The 24,139-nt window shown below is 64.2% G+C and overlaps 2 protein-coding genes across 6 annotated transcripts; one reads left to right on the top strand and one right to left on the bottom strand.

Moving 5' to 3' along the window:
- Positions 1 to 6,073: 6,073 nt before the first annotated feature.
- Positions 6,074 to 12,266, bottom strand: TMEM59L (transmembrane protein 59 like). 2 transcript variants are annotated; one of them, XM_068661608.1, is made up of 8 exons: positions 12,002 to 12,266; positions 10,505 to 10,610; positions 10,089 to 10,183; positions 8,913 to 9,059; positions 8,710 to 8,809; positions 8,286 to 8,394; positions 8,043 to 8,184; positions 6,074 to 7,828 (listed from the first exon to the last, which is right to left on the bottom strand). In XM_068661608.1, exons 1-8 carry the CDS (start codon positions 12,170 to 12,172, stop codon positions 7,670 to 7,672), a joined length of 1,029 nt encoding a protein of 342 aa, XP_068517709.1. In that variant the 5' UTR covers positions 12,173 to 12,266; the 3' UTR covers positions 6,074 to 7,669. The 2 variants fall into 2 exon arrangements, with proteins under 2 accessions (XP_068517709.1, XP_068517711.1); XM_068661610.1 differs by having other exon boundaries at positions 8,043 to 8,160; positions 12,002 to 12,263.
- Positions 12,267 to 16,424: 4,158 nt separating this feature from the next.
- Positions 16,425 to 24,035, top strand: CRLF1 (cytokine receptor like factor 1). Of its 4 annotated transcripts, none has more exons than XM_068661631.1 (8): positions 16,425 to 16,575; positions 20,610 to 20,888; positions 21,547 to 21,676; positions 22,067 to 22,236; positions 22,375 to 22,532; positions 22,639 to 22,807; positions 23,076 to 23,254; positions 23,416 to 23,582. In XM_068661631.1, the coding sequence occupies exons 1-8, from the start codon at positions 16,443 to 16,445 to the stop codon at positions 23,437 to 23,439; spliced, it is 1,242 nt and encodes a 413-aa protein (XP_068517732.1). In that variant the 5' UTR covers positions 16,425 to 16,442; the 3' UTR covers positions 23,440 to 23,582. The 4 variants fall into 4 exon arrangements, with proteins under 4 accessions (XP_068517732.1, XP_068517733.1, XP_068517735.1 ...); XM_068661632.1 differs by having other exon boundaries at positions 23,076 to 23,258; positions 23,416 to 23,569; XM_068661634.1 differs by lacking the exon at positions 16,425 to 16,575 and adding an exon at positions 16,666 to 16,892 and having other exon boundaries at positions 23,076 to 23,258; positions 23,394 to 24,035.
- The last annotated feature ends 104 nt before the right edge of the window (positions 24,036 to 24,139 follow it).

Genomic DNA, 24,139 nt, shown 5'->3' with positions numbered 1-24,139 from the left:
CGAGCAATTACCCAACCCAAGCGATTATTCAACCCCAGCCCTCCAAGATTTTATCATTAAAAACAAAAAACACTTTGTGCAAGAGCAACAGTACCCTCCAGAGGGTGCAGTTTTGTTGTCAGAGCTCGTCCGGGTGTCCGCGATGCCTTTTCCACGAGGCACCCGGCCACATGCTCGGCATCCTGGCTCAGCCATCGCCGTAGCCGGGGCCAAGCGTCGCGGGGCCGTGTAATTTTTCAAGCCGTCGCGCATCTGGAGGCAGCGGACGGGCTCGAGGGCATTCCAGTCGTCAGTGGAAATCGGGAAATTATTCATAGCGGTGGCCCTGCCAACGACCGTGGGTAAATTTCTTTGATTTCCCATGCCTGCGTCCACATCTGTATAAGGGAAAGGGGGAATTCACACATGAGAATAAACACACTTAGAAAGCCATGAAAATACCCTTTCAAGTCAGCCTGATGAAAACTTCATGTTCTGGAGCCCTCTGCTTCAAGGAGAGGAATCTATTTCAGAGGCGAAGCTGTGTATTTTTCTTATTTAAACCTTCTAAATCTGCTGGAGCATTAAAACTATTTGGCATTTCCACAGCACATTTCATTCCCAGCTCCAAATGCATTTTACAGACATTCATTAATTAAGCCTCGTAAAACCTTGGGGAGAAAGGGAAGCAGGACTTATTAATTTGTTATTTGTATTGCTGCGGCGCGGGGAGACCCCAGCCAAGACCTCGGGGCCCTGTTATTTTAGACCCGACCCACACAGGACAGGAGATGTCAGCACACCAAAGAGACACCGCGGGGAGAGCAGCAGGAGGAGCGGGAGAGCCGGCAGAGGCAGAGGACGATGCTGGAAACCGTCGGGAGATCCCACAGCACCGCATCCTCCGCGTCTCACCCCGCTGCCCTTTCCTCCTTCTGCTCCTGCTGCTGCACGGCGAGGCCGTGGAGTCCAGCGCCCAGCACTCCACATCGCTCTGTGCTCTTTGAAAAGCAGCTCGGCTGGGGCTTCGGGGATTTCTTCTCCTGCCTCTCCTTACCAAGCCCTGGCGCTTATCCTGCTCCCTCCACCACCAGCTCTGCTCCATTCGATACTCCCCACTTTCTCCGGGGGCCACTTTCCGTAGCCTTAGCCCCGCAGCACACCCCCTTCTTTACAAGCTTTACGCTCTACGCTTTCACTCTTTATTTTTGAGGTTCGTCTCTATATTTTCAAGCCCTTACGTTTCAGTCCAAGACGTGCACAGCCATAAAGCAGCCCCGCTGCCATCCAGCCCGGCCGCGCTGCGGAGCCCTGCGTCCCTCGCAGCCGGGCGGCTTGGCGGATGGGAGCTGCGAACGTTACACCTCTGCTTCCCCGGCAGGAAAACCCAGGCTGTGCCGCATGCTGTAAATGCCTTTCACATGTTCCCCAGATCCCAGTTAAATTGAACCCCAGAAGGTCTCCCAAAGCATGAAAAATGCATTTATAAGACTCTGGAAGGAAGATGTATTCCATAACTGCTCTGGTGACCAGGCGTGCTGACTTGTGTCATGTGGAGAAGGAACCAAAAGGGGGTATTTCTTGTTATTTCATACTGCTGATGGGATTTTATCTCTCACAGCAGATCCAGGAACTTTCTAGTTACCATTATTGTTTGATTTTATGGGCCATTTGATATTTATTTTTATTTCTATTCATTATTTGTTGAGTGCACTTAGCCCCTTCCCCAAGGAGCCTGCCTTATATCTAAGGTGATTTTTATGGCCAGTGTTAGCACAGCATCTGAGTAACTCGCACAACTTTAATATATTTATCCTGCACACACAGTATATCAAGGCAGCCCTGGTTTTCCTACTGTGGAGAGCGGTGATCTCCCTGTAAAATCACAAGTCTGACTTACCGGGCTAAAAAAATATATTAAAAAAAAAAAGAAAGAATCAGCCCCCAAACTATTTACATTCCTTGTCTTTCTGACATTCATTTTAAGTCATGAGGATGTATTTGAGTCATATTTTCACTGGTTTCCCCCCTACAAAACATGAAGTCTAGCAATGTACCTTTTTAATGCAAGCCAAGCTCTCGCTTATCCCACGACTCCCACAGCTGGGGCTTTAAAATCTGCATCCAGCACTGTGAGACTAATGACAAAATCATGAGCTGGCAGCTCTGCCTTTTCCTCCGACCTCTCCGTTTCATCCTGCAAGTGCTCAGAAGCAGGAATTCCTCGCAGCGCTATCGGTCCACGCACTTTGCCTTGGGTGGAGGCGGCGGACAGCTGGCCGCCACGAGCTTTTTTTTTTTTTTTTTCCGATTCTTGCTAGATTTTCCCCAGCACAAGGAAGCCTCTCGGGTCCTTTCCACGCTGTTGTTGCGGAGGAGCCAGCGGGTGACCTCCCTCTCGCTCCCTGTCTCCGCACAGCGCCGGCACCCAACGCAGCTCCATCTCCTGCCTGCACGGAGGGTGCTGGCCGACATTTTCAGTGCCCGTGCTCCTGGCTGGTTTTATTCCCTCCCCACTCCCCGTAGGCTGCTCTGTGCTAATCCCCGTGTAATCCCAGCAAGCGCGTGAGCCCGGGGAGGCACGCGGGCTGGGGTGCGCCTGCATGTGCTGGCAGAGCCCGGGGCTGTTCCTTCCCCCTCCTTATATTTTGCCCCCCTTTAGGACACCCTGCCTGCCTCTCCCCACCATCAGGCTCAGACACGGAGATGTTTCAGCTCCCTGAGATGTTACCGGGCTCTCCTGGGAGGCTGTGGGATGCTCTCTCCTTCCCCACTTGCAATGCTCCTGAGTTCTCACCCCCTGCTGCCACTCCTGCAGGTCCCCCAGCTCCCACCACAGAGCTGAACTGGTACAGCACAGGGCTCTGGTGCAACGCACTGGCCCAGCAGCATCCTTCAGGGATGGAAATCACCTGGCTCTCTGGGCTCCCACCCTGTGCATCCCATCCAGTGCATACGTAGGTGTAGATATTGCTGTGCCCTGCACTGAGGAGCAAGCTGGAAGAGCAGGCACAAGCAGAAAGCCAACAGCAGAGCCGTGTGCTTGCAGGAGGGCTGAATTGCTCGTTGCCTGAGGCTCGGGCTCCTTCAAATCCCACGCATGCAGCACCCACAGCGTTTGGCACCGTTGGCCGTCCCCAAAACCACTTGGCATTGGCTCCAGCACCCAGCCTCGCCGCGAGGCCGCGAGGCAGCGAAGCGCAGAGCGCACACGTGTCGTCCCGTTGCAAGCAGTGGGATTTCTCCAACGCCTGCCGGCGAGCAGGTGCTGCGGGGAGCCCGATTCCCACCCGCCCGGCCAAACCGCAACCATACATCCGCGCTCTCCCTGACCAGCTTGGCTGCGCTCCTCACCTGGCAAAAGAACACACGGCAGTGAAAATAAACACGGAGGGAAGCGAAAGCCCCTCGCGGCCCGAACGCATGCGGTCTGCGTTCCAAGAAGTAATGAAGCCCAGGGAATGGAAAATGCATGTCACTTGGCGGCGGGCTGGATGCACGCAGGCGCTCCGTGCCGGCTGCGGAGAGGGTGCTCCGGCCAGCGGCACCGCGCCGAACCCTGCCATTTGAAGACGGAGAAGAATTTGGCTTCGTCAACCCCTCCTTTTTCCCCCCAAGCGGTCCCTTGAGCCGGGCTGGAATGTGCGTGGTAGGGACAGAACCAATCCCATTAGCACCAGGAGATTGTTTTTCCTTCGGTTTTCTTGTTGCTGAATCACCCGCTGCCCCGTTCCCTTTGGGTAGGTCACGGGAAGGAGGACGGGGAAGGGGAACCCACGGGCACAGTGTTTTCGCTGGGCGCTCCGGGTGCTGATGTGCTGGGGCAGCCTCGTGCTAAGAGGAGCTGGAGCAGCGAGGAAATGGCCCTTCCCCAGCTGAGAGGCTCTTTTTCCATCATCTTCACAAACCCTGCTCTGAGAGGGCCCCAAACCATCGCGCCACATAATTGTGGGTTCTTATCAGAGACCTCCAAGGAGAAACCTCGTGTGGCTTCCTTGCGCTCAGCACCATCTCCCCGGACCCGGCCCTTCTGGTGGGAAGGCGCGATGGGGAACAGCAGACACAGACCCAGCCAAACCAGCACAGCCTCTGCTACAAACCAGAAGAATTGATGAGGAAATTGGGAGGGGTACAAAGCGGGGAATTCTCAGGGCCCGTCCCCACCCCGCTGTCCCATCCCTGGGCTTTCTGCCCCACACGACACAGCAGAGAACAACAGGGGAGGGGAATCCGTGCCTGGCAATGCTTTGGGGTCCACGAGGAGGTCCTGGGGGGCTGCTCGTTGGCCTCCCCCAGTTTTTAGAGGCTGTTTCTCATCGCAGCGTGGCTGACAGTCCCCACCTACCGGCCTGTGGCTCCTTTCTGACCCAGGGCTGGACGCGTGGGCGCACGGATGCTGGCGGCGAGGACGTGGCCCAGCACAGTTCCCCGTGCCCCCCGTGGGTCGGAGGGTGCAGTCCTGCTCCTCTTCCCCATCGCTCTCCTCTTCGCTCACGGGGCCACACACCGCGATTTATTTATTTATTTTTTTTTATTTTTTTGCTTTCCCCGTGAAAAACCACAACAGGGAGCGAGAAGGAAAAAGGCGTCGGATGGAAAAATGCCCCGGCTGCCTGCTGGGGGGAGTGGAACCAGCTAATTTCATGCGTCTCCTCCTCGCCAGAGTGGGGTCCCTCCTCACCTGCTCCTGGGCACGGTTTCCTGCACCCCGAGCCAGCAGCGAGGAATCTGATCCAGTTTAAAGGAGAGGAGCTTGTCCGCGGCTCGGAGCCCGGCTCCTGTCCCAGGAGGGACCCGCTCGGAGCCGGGGCAGGGTTTGCCAGCTGTCTGCTCCGATCTCGCCCCCCGCCACCTCCCTCGGCACCAAACGGTGGCGGGGGGCACTCAGAGCCCTGCACAGGGGGGGATCCCCCCGCAGGCAGCGCCGGGCTGGGGGTTTCCTCCAAAGGGTTGTTTTTTTTTTGGGGGGGGGTTGTTCCTGCTGCACCCAACCACTGCTGCATCGCCGCCGGGTGCCAGCATCCTTGCCCAGGCTGTAACAGGGCTCAGCGCTGACGTCCTGGGCTCCACAGGGAAAACGTGGGTGGAAATCCCCCCCCAGAAAGCCACTTGGGGGGCACTCGGGGGACGGAGGGGGGGGGTTGTGTCTTGGGGTCACCTACTTGTGGCTGCCCAGTGCTGGACTCCAACCTTCAGCACCCCAGGGGGCTGGAAATGCTGCCCCTTCCCATCTGCTGAGCTACCTGAGCCCGGGGAGAGCTCAGCATCGCCCACCAGCACCCAGCATCGTTGGGGGGACACCCCCCCCCCCCCAATTTAGGGCCATGCAGGGGCTGTGCCATGGCAGCAGCAGCTGCTGGCTTCCACCCAGGGCTGCTGCTGCACACTCCGCATCCCCCAGGGACAGCCTTCTTTGGCTGCGACGTGCACCAAGCACCCCAGCACCCAGCTGCTGCTCCCCGGGGCCGGGCAGGCACCTCGCCGGCACCGGCGCCACGTCCCGGGGACAAGGAGCAGCTGAGCAAAGCGCCAGCCCCGGCTCCTCGGGGGCCCCCGTGCCACCGCTGGCTCCGAGGACGGGACCCTGCTGAGCTCCCGAAGTGCTAAGAACGAGCCTCCGGGCCCTCGCCTGAGCTTCGTGGCGTGCTTGGCACGGCGAGAGCTCGGCGGCAGCGTGGATGCGGGCGCCCCGCCAGGAAAAACACACGGCGAGGGGGCAAGGTGCGGGCGCGCACACCCGCACGTCCCGGCCCTCGAGCTGGGTGCAGTGCAGTGACAGGCGTTGTGCACGGCCCCCTCGGCACCGTCCCTTCTCTAAATGGTCATCCTTCTCTAAACCGGGTGTCTTTTGGGGTTTTTAAGTGCAAAAAGTCCTTTTTCCACGTCCTGTCTTCGTATTTATGCACGGCACGGGGTCACCAACCCTCTCCCCCAGGAACACCACCCTGCTTTTGCACCAAGTTGCATTCATCGGCAATTTCCTCCTTGCCCAGCTTGTAAAGGCACACACCGGGCTGGGAAGGGTCCTGCACCCCACTGCCAGCCCCACGCGGGGGCTCAGCCCCCCTCCCCACAAAGCCGCCGACTCCCCGGGTCTGGTACAAACCTTTTATTTCCCCTCCCGCACTGCCCAGCCGGACCCAGGCTCCGCAGGCAGCTTGGGGCCGGGTTTGCTCCTTGGAACCCAAACCGATGCGGGATGGGTGCTCCCCAGCCACGGTTTCAGCCCCCCCCCCAGGACCGGGCACTGGGGGCGGGGGGGAGCCACGTGGCTGAGACAACGACACGGACTGCACCGAGCTTGACACTGAGCTGAGCTGCCACAAAGCGACACCGAGAAGTGTACCCCAAAAACGGACACGAGCCCCCCCCCCACCCCCCCAACCCGCAGCGCCTCCCCCCAGCCCACACCCCCCCAAACCCAGCTATGTTGCACGTGTGATATGGAGCAGCACAAAACCGGCGGGGGCCGGGGGCCAAGAGCCTCCCCTGCCCCGCAACGACACACAGCGCGGCCCCCCCAAAAAGGGGGAGAGCGTAAAAACCGAGGGGCGGAGGGGCAGGGGGAATAAGTTAACCTGTACACGTGTGTTAGGTGGCTGCGGGGGGGGACTGCCACCGCCGGGCTGTCCCCAGGGGTGTCCCCACGGGGTGCCGGGGGCCGAGGGACCACATGCCGGTGTGAATTGAACCACGAAACGCCGCAGGAGGTGATGGAGAAGGGTGGGAGGTGGGGGGGGTGCCCCCGCTCTGAGCTGCACCAGGGCGAGCCCTGAGGGGCTCCGCTTGGCCACGAGGTCCTTGGGACCCTTCTAGGGGGTCCTCACCCCTTCTAGGGACCCGGAGCTGGTGCCACTCGGGGGGCTGAGCCTCTCCGGGATGCGGGCAGAGATGCTGAGCCCCGGCCGGAGACATCCCAGCACATCCCAGCACATCCCAGCACATCCCAGCACCTCTGCCTGTGCTTGGACGCACCCCAGGAGCACAGGGCAGGGAAATGCCACCGCGTCCCCCGCTCGGTCCCACCAGCACCAGATAAAACCCCCGAGGCCTCAGGGAGCAGGGAGGGGAAGGATCCATCCCGGGGCCCCTCGGCAGCTCCTGCGAGGGGCCGGCTGGGTCCTCGCGTGGGCACGGAGGCGGCCAGATCCGCCGCTCTCTCCGGCTGCCAACGCCAAATCCATTCGCCACGTTTCGGCTCCCCGAGGCAATCGGCTCCGGCCGGCGGAAGGGAGTTCCCAGGGCCGGAGCCGGCGCCTTGGAGGCTCAGCCCAAGGTGGGAGGCCGGGGATGTGCCGAGCCAAACCCCAGAGCGCTGCAGACGTTGCTCCATCCCCCACCGCAGCCGGCTCCCTCCTGCCCAGCGCTGGACCCATGCCCGGAGGTCTGGGGGGCCCCGGGGGGCTCTGCTCCGGAGCAGACGGGCTCCCCCCATCCTCTCCACGCTGGCAGCCCTCTTTTAGCTCCGGGAAGCAGGAGCCCACCACGCAGCAACGTTAACGGAGGAGGAAAAGCCCCAGGCTGGCCCTAGGGGTGACGGTGGCATCCAGCCAGGACCCCCCCCACCCACCACGGAGGCAGAGCCCACGGGGAGCTGGGGACACGGGGGAGAAGAGCAGGACCCGGGGACACCGGCATGGGGACGGTGACAGCGAGGTGGCAGGGAGGTGATGGGGAAGGGGCAGGAGAGCTACAGGACGGTTTTGTCCAGGTCGACCTTGAGGGGCAGCGGCCCCGCGTCCTCGCCGTGCGCGGGGCACAGGGTGACGGCGATGACGGGCGGCAGGGGGAAGGCTCCGGGGCCGTCCAGGTCCTCCAGGAACTCCTTGTCCCCGTTGATGCTCAGAGGCTGCAAGAGAGGCAGAGGGGACCGTGCAACCCCGGAGCAGGGCACGGGACCCCCCCCGGTCCCCAGTGTGGGGACACAACGAGCAGCCCGGCCACGATGGTGGGGACTGGGATGGCCACGTCTCAGCACCCAGATTTAATGGGGAGGGGGACACACGGGGTGGTGGGGACCCCAAAGGGACCCCCCCGCTGACTCAACACCGCTCGCCCCGTACCTGGGTCTTGACGTGCTGCTCGGGGGCCGTCACCAAGCTGGCGCAGCTCAGCCACAGCATCACCATGATGGAGAGGAAGAGGCAGGCGGCCAGGATCCAGCGAGGAAGGCCCGAGCGCCTGTAACACCCCGCCGCCCCCCGCCAAAAAACAGGGGCCGGTTTATGGCAGGGTTCTGGGTATGGTAAGGGGGTGGCCGACCCGGTGCAGCCCCCCCGTGCCCCCTGCAGCCCCGCGGCACCTACTTGGCCATGCAGCCCAGGAAATCGTGCTCCGGCTGCGGGGTGTCCGCGGGTTTGGTTTTGCCCCGCGGCTCCTTCCCGGGGGGGTGCTTCTCCTCCTTCTGCCGGGGGCCTGGGAGGGAAAAGGGTGATGCTGAGCCCGGGCACCCGCTGCAATTTGGGTGCAGGGGTGCTCGATACGTCCCTCTCCCCCCAGGGACCCTCTGCTGGGGGGCGCAGAAGCACCCCAGAGGGTGCCAAGCACGGTCCCACCCCCCTCACCCCCCCCTCAGCATGGGTGCAGGGGGTGGGAAGCGGATCAGAGCTGAGAATCGGGGGATTTGTTCCGCTCTGGAGAAATCGGATGGGAGCCAGGAGGGCTCAGAAGCTCCCGACCACCCCCACCCCCCCCCAACAACAGCCCGGTCCCCCCCCCCCCATCCTGCACCTGCGTGGGGCTGCGGGACGTGGGGGCTGGCCCCCGGTCCCGGCCGCTCCGGCTGGGTCATCTGCACCTCGGGCAGGGGGAACTCCAGCTGGGGCTGGGACTGCAGCGAGGGAAGAGGGAGAACGAGGTCGGCGAGGGGGTCCCCAGCTCGCTCAGCACCCAGCGGAGAGCGGCCGGGGGTCCCCCCCCCTCCACCCCCCCACCTGGAACACCACCACTTTGCCATCGTCCGCCTGCAGGTAGAAGGTCCAGGTGGAGGAGATGAAGCTCTGGGCAGAGCTGACGATGTCGTTGCAGAAGGTGGAGACCAAATCCAGCACGGAGAACGGCGGCGCCTTCACCTCGGGGCTCTGCAAAGCAGCGGGGACAGCGCGTCGCCGGCGTCCCCCGGCCACCCACCCCAGCAGACAACGTCCCGCCAGGAGGACGTGGCCGGATTGACCCCGATGCTCATCTCCAAGCCTCGTCTCCCACCACCACGCAGCTCCAAAGCGAGCAAAGGGCTCCTGGAGGGGCAGCCACCTGCACACGCACCCGGCCGGGGCCAGCGCCCGCGGTGTCCCCCCAGCCCGCGGTCCCCACGGCTGTCACCCGGCCCCGCGCGCTCGCAGCAGCGCCTTAAACAATAGGAGAGCAGCGGCCGAGATGCCGAGGGCGTTTCTCTCCTGGCAGCGGCCCCGTGCCCTGGATTCTTGGCCGTCTCGGCGGTTTGTTATTTTTAAAGCATCCCTGCTGGAATCCGCTTGGCTGCTCCCTGCCACTGGCTTCGAACATTTTCCGACAGCCCCTTGCACGGTCAAACCAGCAAACAGGAAATAAATAGGTCAGATTCTGTATCTAATTATTATGCTAAATCTGCTTTGCCTGCTTGTCTGGGAACCCAAAGGAAAAAAAGGCTTTGGGCGGGCGAAGGGGGGGGGGCGGCACATTTGGGGCTGGGGGACAGCGCAGGGGTTTGTCCCCGATGTTTGTCCCCAACCCCGGGGCTGAGGCTCTTAGAAAAGGGCCCAAATGTGGCTGGGGAAGGAGCCCGGTGCCTTACCCCTGCCTTCCACGGCACAAAATCATCTCAGCCTGCACGCGTACAGAGCCAAGAGCTTCTACCGTGGGCCAAAGTCTAATTTAATTAATTGGGCAAAAGCTGGATTAATTAAACGCAGGAGGGAAAGCGTTGCTAATTGCTGGGACGGATAAAGGATCAAAACTGGGGGAATTCACAATACCTGGCCAAAACCTCCCAGCTGGGGAGCTCAGCGGAATCGCCCTGTCCCAAACCAACGCCCAATTAACCACAGCACTAATTAAGCGGCACCATGGGCCCCGTGGGGACAGGCTGGGTGGGAAGGGGTGGGCTGGGGGCTCCCAATCCCCCTCCTCACCTTGTCCATCCTGCTTTCCACCTCCGGCAGCTGCTTTCGGCACCCGGTCCTGCAGCCGAAGCGCTCCTGCGCGTTGCTGTAGGCTTCGGCGCACGCTGCCGGGAGGATTGGGGGTGCTCAGTACGGAGCCGGGGTGCTGGGTCTGAGCTCCACGTCACCCAAAAATCCCACCAGCAGCACCCCAAGCCCCAGCTCCATCACCAAGTTGTCCCTTCCCCCCCCCCCAAAAAAATGGGGAAACCAGCACCACCCTCCCCAAATCCCACCCTCCCCGGCGGGATGCCCAGGATGCGGCCCCCGGGGCGCAGGGGAGCCAGGGAGGGTGGAAGGCGCCGGGGCGGTGACAGCGGTGAGTGGAGGAGCCCCTTTTGGACAGTTTTTGGGGAGCGGGGGCCGCCGGGCCGCCGGCTGCTCACCTGCTTCACACTCGGCTCTGGTTGTGTTGAGCGCCGCGCTCGCATCCACGAAGTGACAGATGGAGAACAGCCGGCAGCCCCGGTAACAGGCGTTGAGAACAGCATCCTGCAGGGAGGAGGAGGACGGCGCGGAGCTGGCACCGAGCTCAGCCACGGGGGCTGCGCCCGACCCCCCGGCACGGCCCCCCCCTGGCACCGCAAGGGCCCCGTAAGGGATGGGGGCCACGGGGGCAACGCGCTGGGGTCAGCACCGCCGTGGGTGCGCGCACAATGGGGGGTGCTGGTGGCACCGGGGGGGCTGGGGGTTCTTGGGGGGTGTCTGTGCACCCGCAGGCAGCACCAGGAGCTGCCCCCCCTTTGCCTCCAGCACCCAACAAGCCCAGCTGGGGGGACATCTCCATGCCCACCCCCGGGCAGCGGGGGCTGCGCAGGCTCCTGCCAAGGCACCGGCCTGGATACGGCCCTGCCGTGCGTGGCCCCCAACCCTGCTCCCCTACAAAGGGGCCAGGACCCACCCCAGCCCTTTTTTTTTCCCCTATTGCTGGCATTACAAAGAGACAGAGCCGCATCGGGCCCATGGCTTGGATTGCATCCCCTGCATGGCCCCATCAGCGGCCGGTCCCCAGCACGGTGCCACGAGCAGGGCTCTGATCCGGGGCTTTCCGTGATGCTCCGGGTCCAGCGAGCAGCGCTCGCCTCCCTCTGAATCCCCGGGTCAATGCTGGCCCCCCCCAGCATCACCTGCTTGCCCCCCACCCCATCCCTACTGGCCCCATCCCCACTGGCCCCCGGCCACCCCAGGGCCTCACCGGTGCTGGATGCAGGGGGGGGGCTGGGGGGGGGCTCACTGGGGCACCCCAAATCTGGGGTGGGTGGGACAGACCCCTGGGACACCCCGGATCTGGGGAGGGGGGCACTGCTGCAGGGATCCCAAGCTGCCCCCCGCACCGGGGGCACCCCAAACTCAGGCAGGGGCTGCCAGTGGGGGTCACCGGGGCCACCCCAAATCCCCAGCGGGGCTCGGTGCAGCGTGGCCCCCCCCGAGGCCCCCAGGGTCCTACGGGATGGCGATGCCTGGTGCTCCCGGTACCGTCCCCCTCGGTGCTCCCGGTGCCCCCTCCGGTGCTCCCTGCGGTGCTCCTGATGCCCTCGGTGCTCCCCCCCCAGTGCTCCCAGTGCTCCCCCCAGTGCTCCCAGTGCCATCCTCCGCTTCTCCCGGTGCTCCCCCCGCTTCTCCTGGTGCACCCCCGGTGCTCCCAGTGCTCCCCCCGCTTCTCCCGGTGCTCCCCCCAGTTCTCCCAGTGCTCCCCCCGGTGCCCACGGTTCCACCCCCGGCTTCTCCCGGTGCCACCCCCCAATTCTCCCGGTTCTCCCCCCGTTTCTCCCCCCGCTTCTCCCGTTGCCCCTCCCCGCCGCTCCGGCTGCTCCCCCCGGCTTCTCCCCCCCGCTTCCCCCCGCTTCTCCCGGTGCCCCCCGCCCGGCCCCCCCCCCACTCACGGCCCGGTGCTGCAGGCTGCGGCCGCACTGCCGGTGGCAAGCTCCGGTGTCCCCGAGCTGGGGCGAGAACGGATCGGTGGCGGCGGCGGCGGCGGCGGTGGCGGCGGAGGCGGCGGCCAGGAGCAAACCGAGAACGAGAAACGGGGGGGCCCGGGGGCCCGGGGAGGCCATGGCAGGCACGGAGCGGAGCGGAGCGCAGCCACCGCCACCGCCACCGCCACCGCCGCCGGTGCCGGCCCCGCCGTGACGCGCCGTGCGCCGGGAGGGGGCGGCGGGGAGAAAGCCGCGGGCGGGGGGGGGGAGCCGCCGCAGCCTGCCGCAGCTCCGGAGGCACCGGAGAGGCCCCCCCCCAAAAAAAAAAAAAAATTAAAATTAAAAAAAAATAATAAAAAAACATGTCCTGAGGGAAAGGGAAAGGGGGTACCGGGGGGTGCGCGGGGATGCGGGGGGACCGGAGGTGAAGGGGGACAAGGGGGGGATAGGAGGGTCCGGGGGGGGTGCAGGAGGATGCTCAGGTACCGGGGGGGTGGAGGGGGACAGGGGGGTGGAGGGGGACGGGGAGATGTGAGAGGGCAGGGGGATGGGGACAGGGGGATGCTGAGGCACCGGGGGATGCAGCAGGACGGGGGGTGGAGGGGATGCAGGGGGAGAGGGGAATTGGGGGATGCAGGGGGACAAGGGGGGGTCAGGGGGATGCTCAGGCACCAGGGGTGCAGCAGGATGGGGGATGCAGGAGACAGGGGGATGGATGGGTGGGCACTGGGGGTGCTGGGGGGGGCAGAAAGCACGGGGGGGGCTGGAGGGGGCCCAGAGGGACACGGGAGGACCGAGGGATGGGGGGGACACCGGGGGGGTGCACAGGGACCAGGAGGTGCAGGGGGACCGGGGAGCAGGGGGGGACACCGGGGGATGCAGGGGGGGACAGGGAACGTGGGGCTGCAGATGCAGAGGGATGCAGGACCGGGGGATGCAGCAGCACTGGGGGATGCAGAGGAACTGGGGGGGGGACACTGGGGGGGGGGGCACCCAGAGACTGGGGACCACTGGTGCTGGCGGCACAGAGGGACAGGGGTGCAGAGGGGCTGGGCTGTGCCACCCCCAGGCCAACATCCCCCAAATTTCGGCTCCCAGCCGAGCCCCCAGCGAGGCCAGGTGCCGGCGGGGCCCCTTCCCGACGAGGGCGCGCTGCCGGGGGCTCCCCCCCCCGACACCCCAGATTTACAACTTTTATTTCCCAGGGTTTAGGAGACATCAAAGGCACGGGGCCGGCCTCACGCCCGCTGCCGCCGCGCTGCCCATTAGCCTTATTTATGGCAGCACCCCGAAGCAGGAGGAGGAGGAGGAGGAGGAGGGGGGCTGGGGGCTCCGCTAACCTCCAGCCCTAATGGGGAACACATGGCAGGACCCCAGCCCGGGGAAGGGGGGGGCTCCCGCTGGGCTGGGGGGGGGGGCTGGGTCCCCTCGAGCATCGCTGCCCCTGGCTCCTCTCCTCGCCCCGCTGCGCTCCGCCAGCTTATTCATCTCGTTAATCAAAGCAGGGCGGGGGGAAAACGTGCTCTGGAGGGGCTCAGGGGGGGGCTGTGGGGTTGGCTCCGCTCCCCCCAACCCCCTCCTAGACCCCCCCCCCAGCCCCACGGCCTCACGTCTGGCCCCAGTGATGAATGGCGAAGAAAATGGGGCAGATTGGGGGCTGCCACCGTAAATCACGGCACAGTGCTGCAGGGGGGGGGGCAGAGCCGCTGCCCTGACCTGGGGGGGGGGACAAAACCCGATGGCAGAGCATCTCTGGCAGCACTGGGAGCACTGGGAGAACTGGGAGAGAGCGCTGGCAGAGCAGCCCGTGGGAAAGGCTCGCACCTGCCTGCAAGATGCCTGGCCCCAGCCCGCGCTCCTGGCCCTCGATTCGCTCACGTTTAATAATTATAATAATAAAAAAAAACCCTTCCCAGGCCACAATATCCCAGTTGGCAAATATTTACCGCCGGGTAATTCCTCGCCCTCCCTCCTCCCACCCCTCTCCAAAACCTCTCCATGCCTGCAGCACCGCTGCCCCTACATCTCGTTTTTGGGGCCACCCGGGCTCCTGCCACCACCGCGGCCACCCCGGTGCCACCGCGGCCACCCCAAGCCCTGCACCCCGGCACCGGCCCCGGCACTCGAGCACTCCCTTGATGTAAGTGGGATTTTTTTCCCCCTTTTCCAGCAAACAGCGAGGCGGCGGCGGGGATTTTTGTGCTTCCCAAAGCAAACAGAGCCGGCAAGGTGCGGCCGCCCGGCGGGCGAGGGGCTGCGCTTTGGGGAGGGGGGGGGGCGGCACGGAAGGGGTTAAGCGGGTTATAAATTACCCACGAATGTGGAAATGTTGCAGAGAGGAATAGAAAGAAAACTCTGACTGCTGGATTCTTTGCATTTCTAGCCTCTTTATTTTTCCCACAGGTCACTTTAAAAGGATGCAGGCAGTCAGACAGCTCCGCTGCGCCTTTCCTCGGGCTTTTTCTCTGCTTTTTTTTTTTTTTTTTTTTTTTCCTTGTTTGTTTTTTACACCCTGGCCCTCGAGCCAGATGCTATCTCTGTCCAAGGACTTTATGGAGCGAGCTCTGGCTGGGAAATCCAAGTAATTGGATTAATTCGGGGTAAAAGTGCCGGGCCCAGCCCCGGTGCCACGCGACGCGGCGCTGGCAGGAGGGTGGCAGGGGGAAGGTGCCAGCGCCTCGGCCCCAGGGTGCCAGCTGGGGTGGGAAGGGAGCAGGATCCCCCTCCTGGGGTGCTCAGCCCCATTTTGGGGACACCACCAGGCTCCTGGCTCCGTCCCTCCGCATCCCACCGGGCAGAGCGAGGAGCTCTGGGCCCCACGGCCGCATCCTGCCCCGCGCCACGAGGGTGCCAAAATAACGCAGAGAGGCCCTGGGAAGGGAGCTCCAGAGCTGCGAGGGGGGTAAAAAGAGCAAGGAGGGGGGGGGGGTCCTGACCGCTCCAAGCCCCTTGGGACCACCTTGGGCTTTGGGGGGGGGAACAGGCGGCCAAATCCTGCCCTCCCCGGCTGATGGCAGCGCGTGCGGCGGCTCGTGGGCAGGACGCGGCGGCCGCGGACTCAGCGCTTTAAAGGTCACTGTCAAAGGGCAGCGCTCACCACATCTGTTTTCCGACGGCCGCACTGACTCAGAAGGCGGCCGAGCTCCTCTGGCATCTCTGGCTGCTCCCCGCCGACGGCCGGATCCTGCCCCCCCCCGGCCCAGCACCGGGTGCCACCGCCCCGAAGGTACCCGGATTTGGGGTCCGTGCCCTCCTGCCCCGTCCCCATCCCACGCCCTGTTAAGCCAGCGGGTCCGAGCTGGGGGTTGGGGAGGGTGAGTGACACCAGAAGGGACACGGGGACACGAGTCCCGAGGGTGCCACCAGCGGGGACCCCTCCTGACACCGCTGTCCCCCCCCCCCCGATACCCACGGGGACCCCACGAGGCCACGCTCGGGTCAAGACCCCCACGGCGGCCGGGGCTGCCGCTGCCAGACTGCGAAGTTTCCCATGCTGGGTGTCTCCCTGCGGCTGACATTTTTGGGAAATTTCAACAAAAACAGTTCAGAAGCTTCCAAAAAAACAGGACGATGGGAAAAGGCATTGTTCGGGCTCTCTTCTTTTTATTATTATTATTTTTTTTTTAATTCTGCGCAGTCCCTTCGGAGGGTGCCCACCACCTCCGCACCCATTCCCTTGCAGCATCGTCCCTGTCCCACGTGGTGTCACCCCTGTCCCCATGCGGTGTCACCCCGTGGGCTCCAGGCTCCCGTCCCCATCCCAACCTCAGGGCTCGGGGCCATGGGGTCCCTCCTGCGTCCCCTCCTCCTGAGGGGGACAGGGGGGGGAGGATACAGCCCAGACACCCCCCCCCACAGCATGGGATGCCCTCTGGGCACCCAGCCTGGCCATGGGGACATGGGGACAGTGGCCTTGATGCCACCAGGACCTGCTGGCCGAGGGCTCTCGGTGCCATCGAGTCCTGGACGGGGGGGGGGACAGGAGCCGGCACCCACGAGTGGGGGGTGTCACCCGTGGCACTGCCACCCGCACCCACCATTAACTCCTTGCTGCCTCCTGGGGCCAAACGGAGCCCAGCCCCGACGGCCGCTTGGGGGCATTTCCCCATTTTTTATTATTTCGGGGAAAAAAACACAACGCTCTCACCTTCGATGGAAAAAAAACAAAAACACTGCATTTTTGGGAAAACCACACCGCTTTCCACCCCAAAAACCCAGAACCCATCCCCGAGACCCCATCTCCAGTTGGGGGAGGGGGTGAGGAGGGGGCTCCCCCCCCCCTCCCCTTTCCCCAACCCCCCACCACCATCGAGGGGCGGCCCCGCGGGGGCGGCGGGGGCCGGGTGCGCAGCGCCGAGCGCGGCCGGGAGCGGCCCCGGGGGCCCGGGAGTGGCCGGGAAGGCAGCGCATGAGTCACCCGGGGGAAGGGGCCGGCTCTCCCTCACCTCCCCGGGGAAAGCAACGGGGCACCGGGCTCAGCATCCCCTCGCCGAGATCCCCCGGGGGGCGCCCGGGACGCACCGGAGCCGGAGATGCTTTGGGTAAGGGGGTGGGGGGGAGAAAAACCGCGAGCAAACGGCCGGTACCGGAGCACAACCCCGGACCCCCTCCCCCGAGGGGGGGGTTTTCTACCCCCCCGGGGGCGGTCCCGGGCCGGGCTGGGCGGGGCGAGGGCGGCATTTAGGGTTTTGGCAGAGCGGGGGCTGCTCAGACTTGCTCGGGACTTCCCCGGACGTGCCGGTGCGCTCCCGCAGCCCCGGGCACCGACGGGCACCGGGACCGGGACCGGCCATGCCGCCGCTTCTGCCGCTCTTGCTGCCGCTTTGCCTGCGCCTCCTCCACGCCGAACCCCTCGCCTGTGAGTCCCGGGGGTGGGGGTCCCCTAAAAATATAAGGGGGGGGCGAGCGCCGGGGCTTGGGGTTGGGGAAACCGGGGTGGGAGCCGGGGCCCGTCGGGGATTTGGGGATGGGGAGAGGGATTTTTCTCCCCCCCCCTCCGTGGGGGCTGCTGGTGGTGGTGGTGGGAGCCTGCTTCTTCCTTACCCCCCCCCCCCGTCCCGGTTTCTCATTCATTGTGGTGCGGGGGGTGCCGGTGCCCCCCCCGGGCTGTGGAGCCCTGGGGGCATTTTGGGGCTGTGGGGCCCCTTGGATAGGGGGCAATGGGGATCCCCTTTCCTGTCCCCCCCCCTCCCCACCCGCTGGCTGTGGTGGTTAATGAGCCCCCCCCCGGCAAGCAGCAGGGAGCCCCTTCCCCGGAGGGCGCTCGCTCCCCCCTCCCTCTCCCCCACGGAGAACAATAGAGAAACCCTTTTGTGTTCCCCCATCCCAAGAGCAGCGGGGACCCCCCCTTCCTGCCCTGGGGGCTGCAAGTTGCCCCGCTCCCCGTGGAGAAAAGCCCCCCCTTGCCCCGGGAGGGGTCTCTGCCTCCTTTTCCCCCCCCCTCCTGGAGAACAATGCGGCTCCGCTTCCCCACCCAGGACAATGGCAACCCCCCCCCTCCTCCATCCCGAGAACAATAGCGAACCCCTTCCTCACACAGCCAGCAACGACCCCCCCCATCCCGGAGCGATGACCCCCCCCTCCCCAAAAAACCACCGAGAGCCTCCCGCGGAGAACAATAGGGACCCCTTTTTCCCCCCCTATGGAGAACAATGAGCCCCCTCCCGTCCTGGAGAACAATGAATCCCCCCTTAACCCCCATCCGGAACAATAGGGAGCACCCACCCCTGCGGAGAACAACGAATCCCCTAAAATAAAAGGGAAAGGGGGGGGGGGGGCCCTGGGAGAGGAGGAAGAGGAGGAAAGGGGGGACAGACGTGGAGGTGCCACCTGTGTGCTGAGCTCTGGGCGCTCTCAGCCCGGTGCCATCGGGGTCCCGGTGGGCGCAGGAGGGGTCCCCACGGGGCCGGGGACACGAAGGGAGCCTCGTCCCGCAGCCGCCCGCTCGCTTCTCCAACGGCCCGGCCAAAACCAGCCCAGGAAGTTTGGCTTCCTCCCGGTGATGGGAATCTCTCGAGGCGACGTTTGCCCCGTGGGTCCCCGCCAGGAGAAGCGAGCGGCTGCTCGGTGGCTCCCACCCCACGGGCGATGCCGCCGGTGGCTCGCGTCCCCCCCCCCAAACCCATGCAAGTCATTAACGGGGAAGTATCAAAGAGCAATAATTGGGGTTGGGATCGCAGAGGCAGCTGGGGTAAGGAAGCGAAATGAGGCTGCCGGGGGGAGGAAAGGGATTGAAGGGGGAAAGAAAATCCCCTCGGAGGCCGTTGGGAGAGGCTCCCCGTGGAGGTGGGCTGCGGGTGGAGCGGTGCCCGCCGTGGGGCCGTTCCCGGGGGGTTAACCTCGCCGGGGGCATTTCGGCAGCTCCAGCGGTGCCGGGAGCTCTTTGGGTCCGTGTAATTCCCGAATTTTGGTTGCACCCACGGAGGGGGTGCCCCCAGTGGCTTCCCACCTCCCGACCCTCGCTTTTCCCCTGGCTGGGTCCGGAGCATCCGACCTGCGCGAGCGCTCGCCCCGCGGCACCCTCGGAGGAGCCGGGTGCAAGCGGAGCCAAATCTCCTTTTAGAGAGCGAATGTTTCCCCTCGGTTCAGCTCGGTCGCGCTCGCTGGAATGCCTGGGCTTTTTTTTAATCCCTCCTCGAGCTGAGGGATGGGCACGAGAAATGCCAGCGGGCAGGAGGAGAAGGGGAAAGGGGAGCGCAGAGGAGGGACGAAGCTCGCCGTAGTCGTGTCCGCCCGCAGACCCCGCTGCTCGAGCCTCGGAGCAGCTTTAAATCTATTTTTCTGCAGAATTCGGGGCTGCCCAAATTTCCTTTTGTTCTTCGGGGCAATTACGATTTTTCTTGAAATCTCCGTGGGTCTTAATAAATCTTTTTTAACTGTGGGATCTTGAGCACTTATCGGAGGGTTTTCCTTTCCTTTCCCAGCCCCTTAAAACGCCGATATAAAAATAAAATGAAATCCGGCCCTTCGGAAGAAAAGCGTAAACGTTCCCGACACCTTGGAAATGTGGTTTTACTTTATAGCATTACTTAGCACCTGATCAGCATTTTTTTTTTTAAAGTAGGAAAGCAATAAAACCCCGCGCAGGTATTCCCGCTGCCGCGGCTCGCACATTCCTCCCGCCGCCTGCGTCTCCCCGGCCCTTTCCTCTGCGATCTGAAAACTTCACACTTTTCCCTTTTAAAACACATGGTCGTCGCTGGAGAGGGGGGAAAAAAAAAAGCTTTTTTTTAAAAAAAAAAAAAGGGAATTGGCCCCTGCACACGCTGCTGCTCGGAGGTGCTGTGGAGAGGCCGGGTGGCGCGCGGCGCTCAGGCGCATTTCTGGTGCTGTTTGGGTGAAGATTTGCAGGAATTGGGGCTGGAAGTGGCAGAGCCGCGGTGCTCCGGCAGCGCCGTCTCGAGCGTTCGCCTGCGGGCTCGTCTCATGGAGGAGCCGGTGCCGGGTGGGAAGGGCTGCTCACAGAGCCCTGATGCTTTTTGGGGGGCCTCGTTCGAGGACGGAGCCAGATGCCACGGGGACGGGTTGGCACGGGGCAGGGTGGGCGCATGGGGAGGGCACAAAGCGGGTGCGAGGCACCCAGAGCCTGCGGGGCCCCCGCTGCTTTCGCCCCCATCCCAAGCCCCGTCCGTCCCCTCCGCAGCGCCGGGAGCTGCTAATTAGGAGCTCCCCGGGGAAACGAGGGTCGCGGAGCGTTAATCGCGGCGGAGCGAGCGGCTGCGGCCAACCTGCTGGCGGCTGCTGAAAGCCGAGAGGGGCCCCGAGGTCGGAGGGGCGAGGAGGTCGAGGCGCTTTCCGGGAGGTAATTGGTGATATTAATTAGCCTGGCACGCGCGGGCTCCGACAGCCCCACGTGTGCTGCTGCCGGCCGGGTGGGGAGCATTGCCCCCGCTGCTTCGTTTCCCCCCCCCCTCTCCACGCACTCGCCTTCGCACGTAACCTCCTGCTCTGTGCAAATAAACCCGTCGCTGCGTGGCTTCGCTCCTCTCCGGGAAAAAAACAGAACTGGGGGGCTCCCCCCCCAAAAAAAAAAAAAACACAAAAACAAACAAACAAAAAAACAGCAGGATGAGGGTTCTCATCCTTCCCCCCCCAAAGCCCAGACCACCCTCGCGGGGAGCCCGGGGCCCCCGCGCGCAGGGACCCCGCGGCGAGGTGCGAGTGATGGCTTTTGGCAGCGCCGGCGGCACATGGTTCGGATTAGGCGGGTGGTCAGCGCCGGGGCGCGCGCACCGGCCCTCGGCCCCGCGGAGGGGAGCTGGCAGCCGGCAGGCTCCAAAACGAGCCTTAAAAAAAAAAAAATAATAATGCTGGAGAAAACCCCCAAACTTTCCGTTGTTGCTGTCGGAATCGTTAAATTTAAAAAGCTGTGAGCCAGCCCTGGAAAAACACATCATTTCCCCAAAAAAACTGTATGGAGCAATGAACGCAGCACCCCAAACGGGGCTGGTGCTCCCCGAGCTCGCAGGGCGCGCACCCAAACCGAGCACCTCCCGTGCTGCCGACGGCTGCGCTGTATGTTTTATTATTTTTTTTCGCTCCAGCCACTTCATTTTTTTTTATTTTTTGGCTGCAGACCCTGCAGTGATTTCCCCCCAAGACCCCACCTTGCTGATCGGCTCCTCGCTGACGGCCACCTGCACGGTCAGCGCCGACTTCCACCTGCGCGCCGAGGACCTGTACTGGACCCTGAACGGCCGGCGCCTGCCCGCCGCCTCCTACGCCGCCCTCGGCCCCACCACGCTCAGCGTGGCCCTCGCCCGCCTCAACGGCTCCAAGCAGCAGTCGGGGGACAACCTGGTGTGCCACAGCCGGGACGGTGGCATCCTGGCCGGATCCTGCCTTTATGTCGGACGTATGTTGGCGCGGCTGCGGGGTGCGCGGCACCCAGGGGCGCTTTGCCGCGGGGCAGGGCGGGGAGCAGCTCGGCTCCCCTGGAAATGTTTCAGCGGGGTGAATTTGATTAAAAAAAAAAAATATTTCTTGCTACGGCACGCCAGAGCCGGTGTTTGTCGCCGCCCGTGTGCCCCTCTCTGCGTTTTCACCTCTCTGCGCTCTCGGGGCTTTGCCGCTCGCTCCCGGACCCGCTGCGGCTCGGCGGAGCTCGCAGCAGAAAGGCTGCTCTGGCAACCCTCGGTGAAATTACAGTTGTCCGAATCAATAATCATAAGATTTTATCTCGGGCTATTTTAAGGATGATTTTACGTCCTAAGAATACAGAGGCTTAACTGGGAACAGAGCTTCTATTTTTTTTTTCTTTTTTTTTTTCCTTTGGTTGCTGTTCCCGAAAGAAAACAGCTCCGGAGCCTGGCGCAGGCAGCTGCAGCCCCTCGAGCAGGGGCTGGACGGGCTCGCTGCTTCGCTCGCCGGTGGCTTTGGGGGCTGCCCGGTGGCACCGTCCTTGTGGGCACGCGATGCGGGGGCTGGCTTGGTGCTGCTGGGACCCGAGCGCCGGTGCTTGTGCCGCTCACGGAGCTGCTTCATCCCCCTCCGTCCTTTTTGTCCTCTTCCAGTGCCCCCAGAAAAACCAGTCAACATCTCCTGCTGGTCCAAGAACATGAAGGACCTCACCTGCAAGTGGGCTCCGGGCACCGAAGGGGAAACCTTCCTGCACACTAACTACACGCTCAAGTACAAGCTCAGGTACTCGTGCCTCCGGGTTGATTCCTCTTATTCCAGACGTGACTCTGGGATTTTGGGGTTTACGCAGAAGGGAGCTCCGTGGCTCCCACCTGGTGGTGCTGGGTGGGATTGGGTTGGGGGGGGTCCCCGTTTTACCCACCCCAGGCTCCATCCTTGGGTGCAGGCAGGGCGCCGCGCTCCGTACGTGCTGGGGAGGAGGCGAAGGTGAAATCCCCTCCCTGGGATTATTTGGGGTTTGAGTGGGAGGGGGGATATGGGGCAGGGAGCTGCCATTTCCTCCGGGCAGGCAGGTGTGAGGGGAGGGGGGTGGGAAAAAAAAACACACCAGGGGGTCCCCACCGGCATCACCACCCCCGTGCCCGGTTTTGGGGACTCACGGCCCGCCCGCAGGTGGTACGGCCGCGACAACACGTGCCAGGAGTACCACACGGCCGGGCCCTACTCCTGCCACATCCCCAAGGACCTGGCCCTCTTCACGCCCTACGAGATTTGGGTGGAGGCGTCCAACAGGCTGGGGGTGGCCGTGTCCGACGTCGTCATGCTGGACATCCTCGACGTGGGTGAGCGCCGGCACCGGGGGGGCTCCGGGGAGGGCGATGGGCGAGCGGAATCGCCCCTGATGGAATTAGGATTTTTCCCCCAAATGGGGCACCCGCGGGCGTCTCCTTCACCCCTCGGCCGTGCCGCTGTCCCCGCAGTGACCACGGACCCGCCGGCCGATGTCCACGTCAGCCGGGTGGGCGACCTGGAGGACCAGCTGAGCGTGCGCTGGAGCTCGCCGCCCGCCCTCAAGGATTTCCTCTTCCAAGCCAAGTACCAGATCCAGTACCGCGTGGAGGACAGCTCGGAGTGGAAGGTGGGACGGGGACCGGGTGGCATCCCCGGGGTGGCGCCCACCCTTATCCAGGGGTCGGAGGGGGGCGCACGGGGCTGAGCCTCTTGCTTTGCTGTCCCCCCCCCAGGTCGTGGATGATGTGGGCAACCAGACCTCGTGCCGCCTGGCCGGCCTCCGCCCCGGCACCGTCTACTTCGTCCAGGTGCGCTGCAACCCCTTCGGCATCTACGGCTCCAAAAAGGCCGGCATCTGGAGCGACTGGAGCAACCCCACGGCCGCCTCCACCCCGCGCAGTGGTGAGCCCCCCTGCAGCTCCCCGAGCCCCCTCCCCTGCTCCCCCTCCCCATCCCCGCGTGCGCCCTTGGCCGTGTGCAGAGGCCGCTGCGTGCCCGGCACCTGGATTTCTTGCAAAGGAGCCAATTCGGAGCTCTGATTTCCCAGCAGGGAGCCAAAAAGTCACTCGTTTCCCTACCTCGAGTCCCCCCTATTCATGGGGGCGTCCCCCTCTTTCCCCCCCTCTCCACGGTGGTGGCCCTGACCCCCGTCCCCTCGGTGTCCCCGCAGAGCGGGCGGCGGGGGGCTGCGACCCCAAGGGGGGCGAGCAGAACACGACGCTGCGGCGGGAGCTGAAGCAGTTTTTCGGGTGGGTGAAGAAGCACGCCTACGGCTGCTCCAACCTCAGCATCAAGCTCTACGACCAGTGGCGCGTGTGGCTGCAGAAATCGCACAAAACACGCAACCAGGTAGGTAAGGAGCCTTTCGCACTTCTTTTCTCCCTCCTTCCTCCGGCACGGGGAGGGGAAATCGGAGGGATGTGGGGGAGGAGGGAAAAAGGGGGGGGTCCCCACACCCCGCTGCATCTCCCCGGGGGTGGCCTCGAAGCCGGGCTCTGCTCTCTCCGCAGGTTCTACCCGGCGATAAGTTGTAGCCCCCGCGGGGCCGAGCGCCGGCAGCAGGGCACGGGGCGCCCGGCGCCCGCCCGGGGTCACCCTCGCCCGCCCCGTCCCCGCCGCCGCGCTGCGCCGGGGGGGGGCAAGAAGAAGGCAGCCGGGACAAGGAGCAGCAGCAGCAGCCCCGCACCCCGCTGCAAGGGGGGGCCGCAGGGGGTGATCCGGGGGGTGCGGGCTGGGGCTGGCCCCCCACGGAGCCCCCCGCGTCCTCCTGTGCCCCATGGCACCGAGGGGACCCCCCCCAGCACGGGGGGGCTCGGGGCTTTTGTTCCGTAAGCAGCAGGGGGAATGAAAGGGGGATCCCCACCCCCCCAGTGGGTGCAGCCCCCCCTCCCCAGGCTGCAGTTTTTGGGTGTTATTCCCCGGGGCGGGGAGGGGCTGCGGGTGCCCACGGGGCCGCGTGCGAGCGCACGGGGGGGGTCCGTCCCCGGAGCGCCCCGCGGGCTGGTTTGAGGCTGCTGGGGTTTGCTCAGTGCCTGCTCTAATTTTTGATTCAAGCCAGCCTTATTTTGGTTACATTTCAGACAATTAGGAACAGATTTAAGCTTAATGCCAATAAACCTCTCAAACCCCACGGGGGCCTGCGTCAGTGGGGCAGCGGCAGCGCGGGGGGGGACGGGGACGCAGCGGGCAGCCGAGGGGCCGCGGTGCCAACGTCCCCGTGTCCCAGGGGGGCCG

The sequence above is a fragment of the Anas acuta genome, chromosome 26, assembly GCF_963932015.1.
Source record: "Anas acuta chromosome 26, bAnaAcu1.1, whole genome shotgun sequence".
NCBI lineage: Eukaryota > Metazoa > Chordata > Aves > Anseriformes > Anatidae > Anas > Anas acuta.
Note: the sequence above shows the minus strand (reverse complement) of the source record. Positions and strands in the feature narration are given on the sequence as shown.

Excerpts from the sequence above, each read along its gene's own strand:
- TMEM59L (XM_068661608.1), bottom strand. The coding sequence starts at position 12,172 with ATGGCCTCCCCGGGCCCCCGGGCCCCCCCGTTTCTCGTTCTCGGTTTG. Across the intron at positions 8,395-8,709 it reads CGTCCCGCAGCCCCACGCAG|GCCCCCGGCAGAAGGAGGAG; the intron begins GTGCAGGATGGG and ends TTTCCCTCCCAG. Across the intron at positions 7,829-8,042 it reads AGCAGCACGTCAAGACCCAG|CCTCTGAGCATCAACGGGGA; the intron begins GTACGGGGCGAG and ends CCTCTCTTGCAG.
- CRLF1 (XM_068661634.1), top strand. The coding sequence starts at position 16,826 with ATGCCGCCGCTTCTGCCGCTCTTGCTGCCGCTTTGCCTGCGCCTCCTC. Across the intron at positions 20,889-21,546 it reads ATCCTGCCTTTATGTCGGAC|TGCCCCCAGAAAAACCAGTC; the intron begins GTATGTTGGCGC and ends GTCCTCTTCCAG. Across the intron at positions 22,533-22,638 it reads AGGACAGCTCGGAGTGGAAG|GTCGTGGATGATGTGGGCAA; the intron begins GTGGGACGGGGA and ends TCCCCCCCCCAG.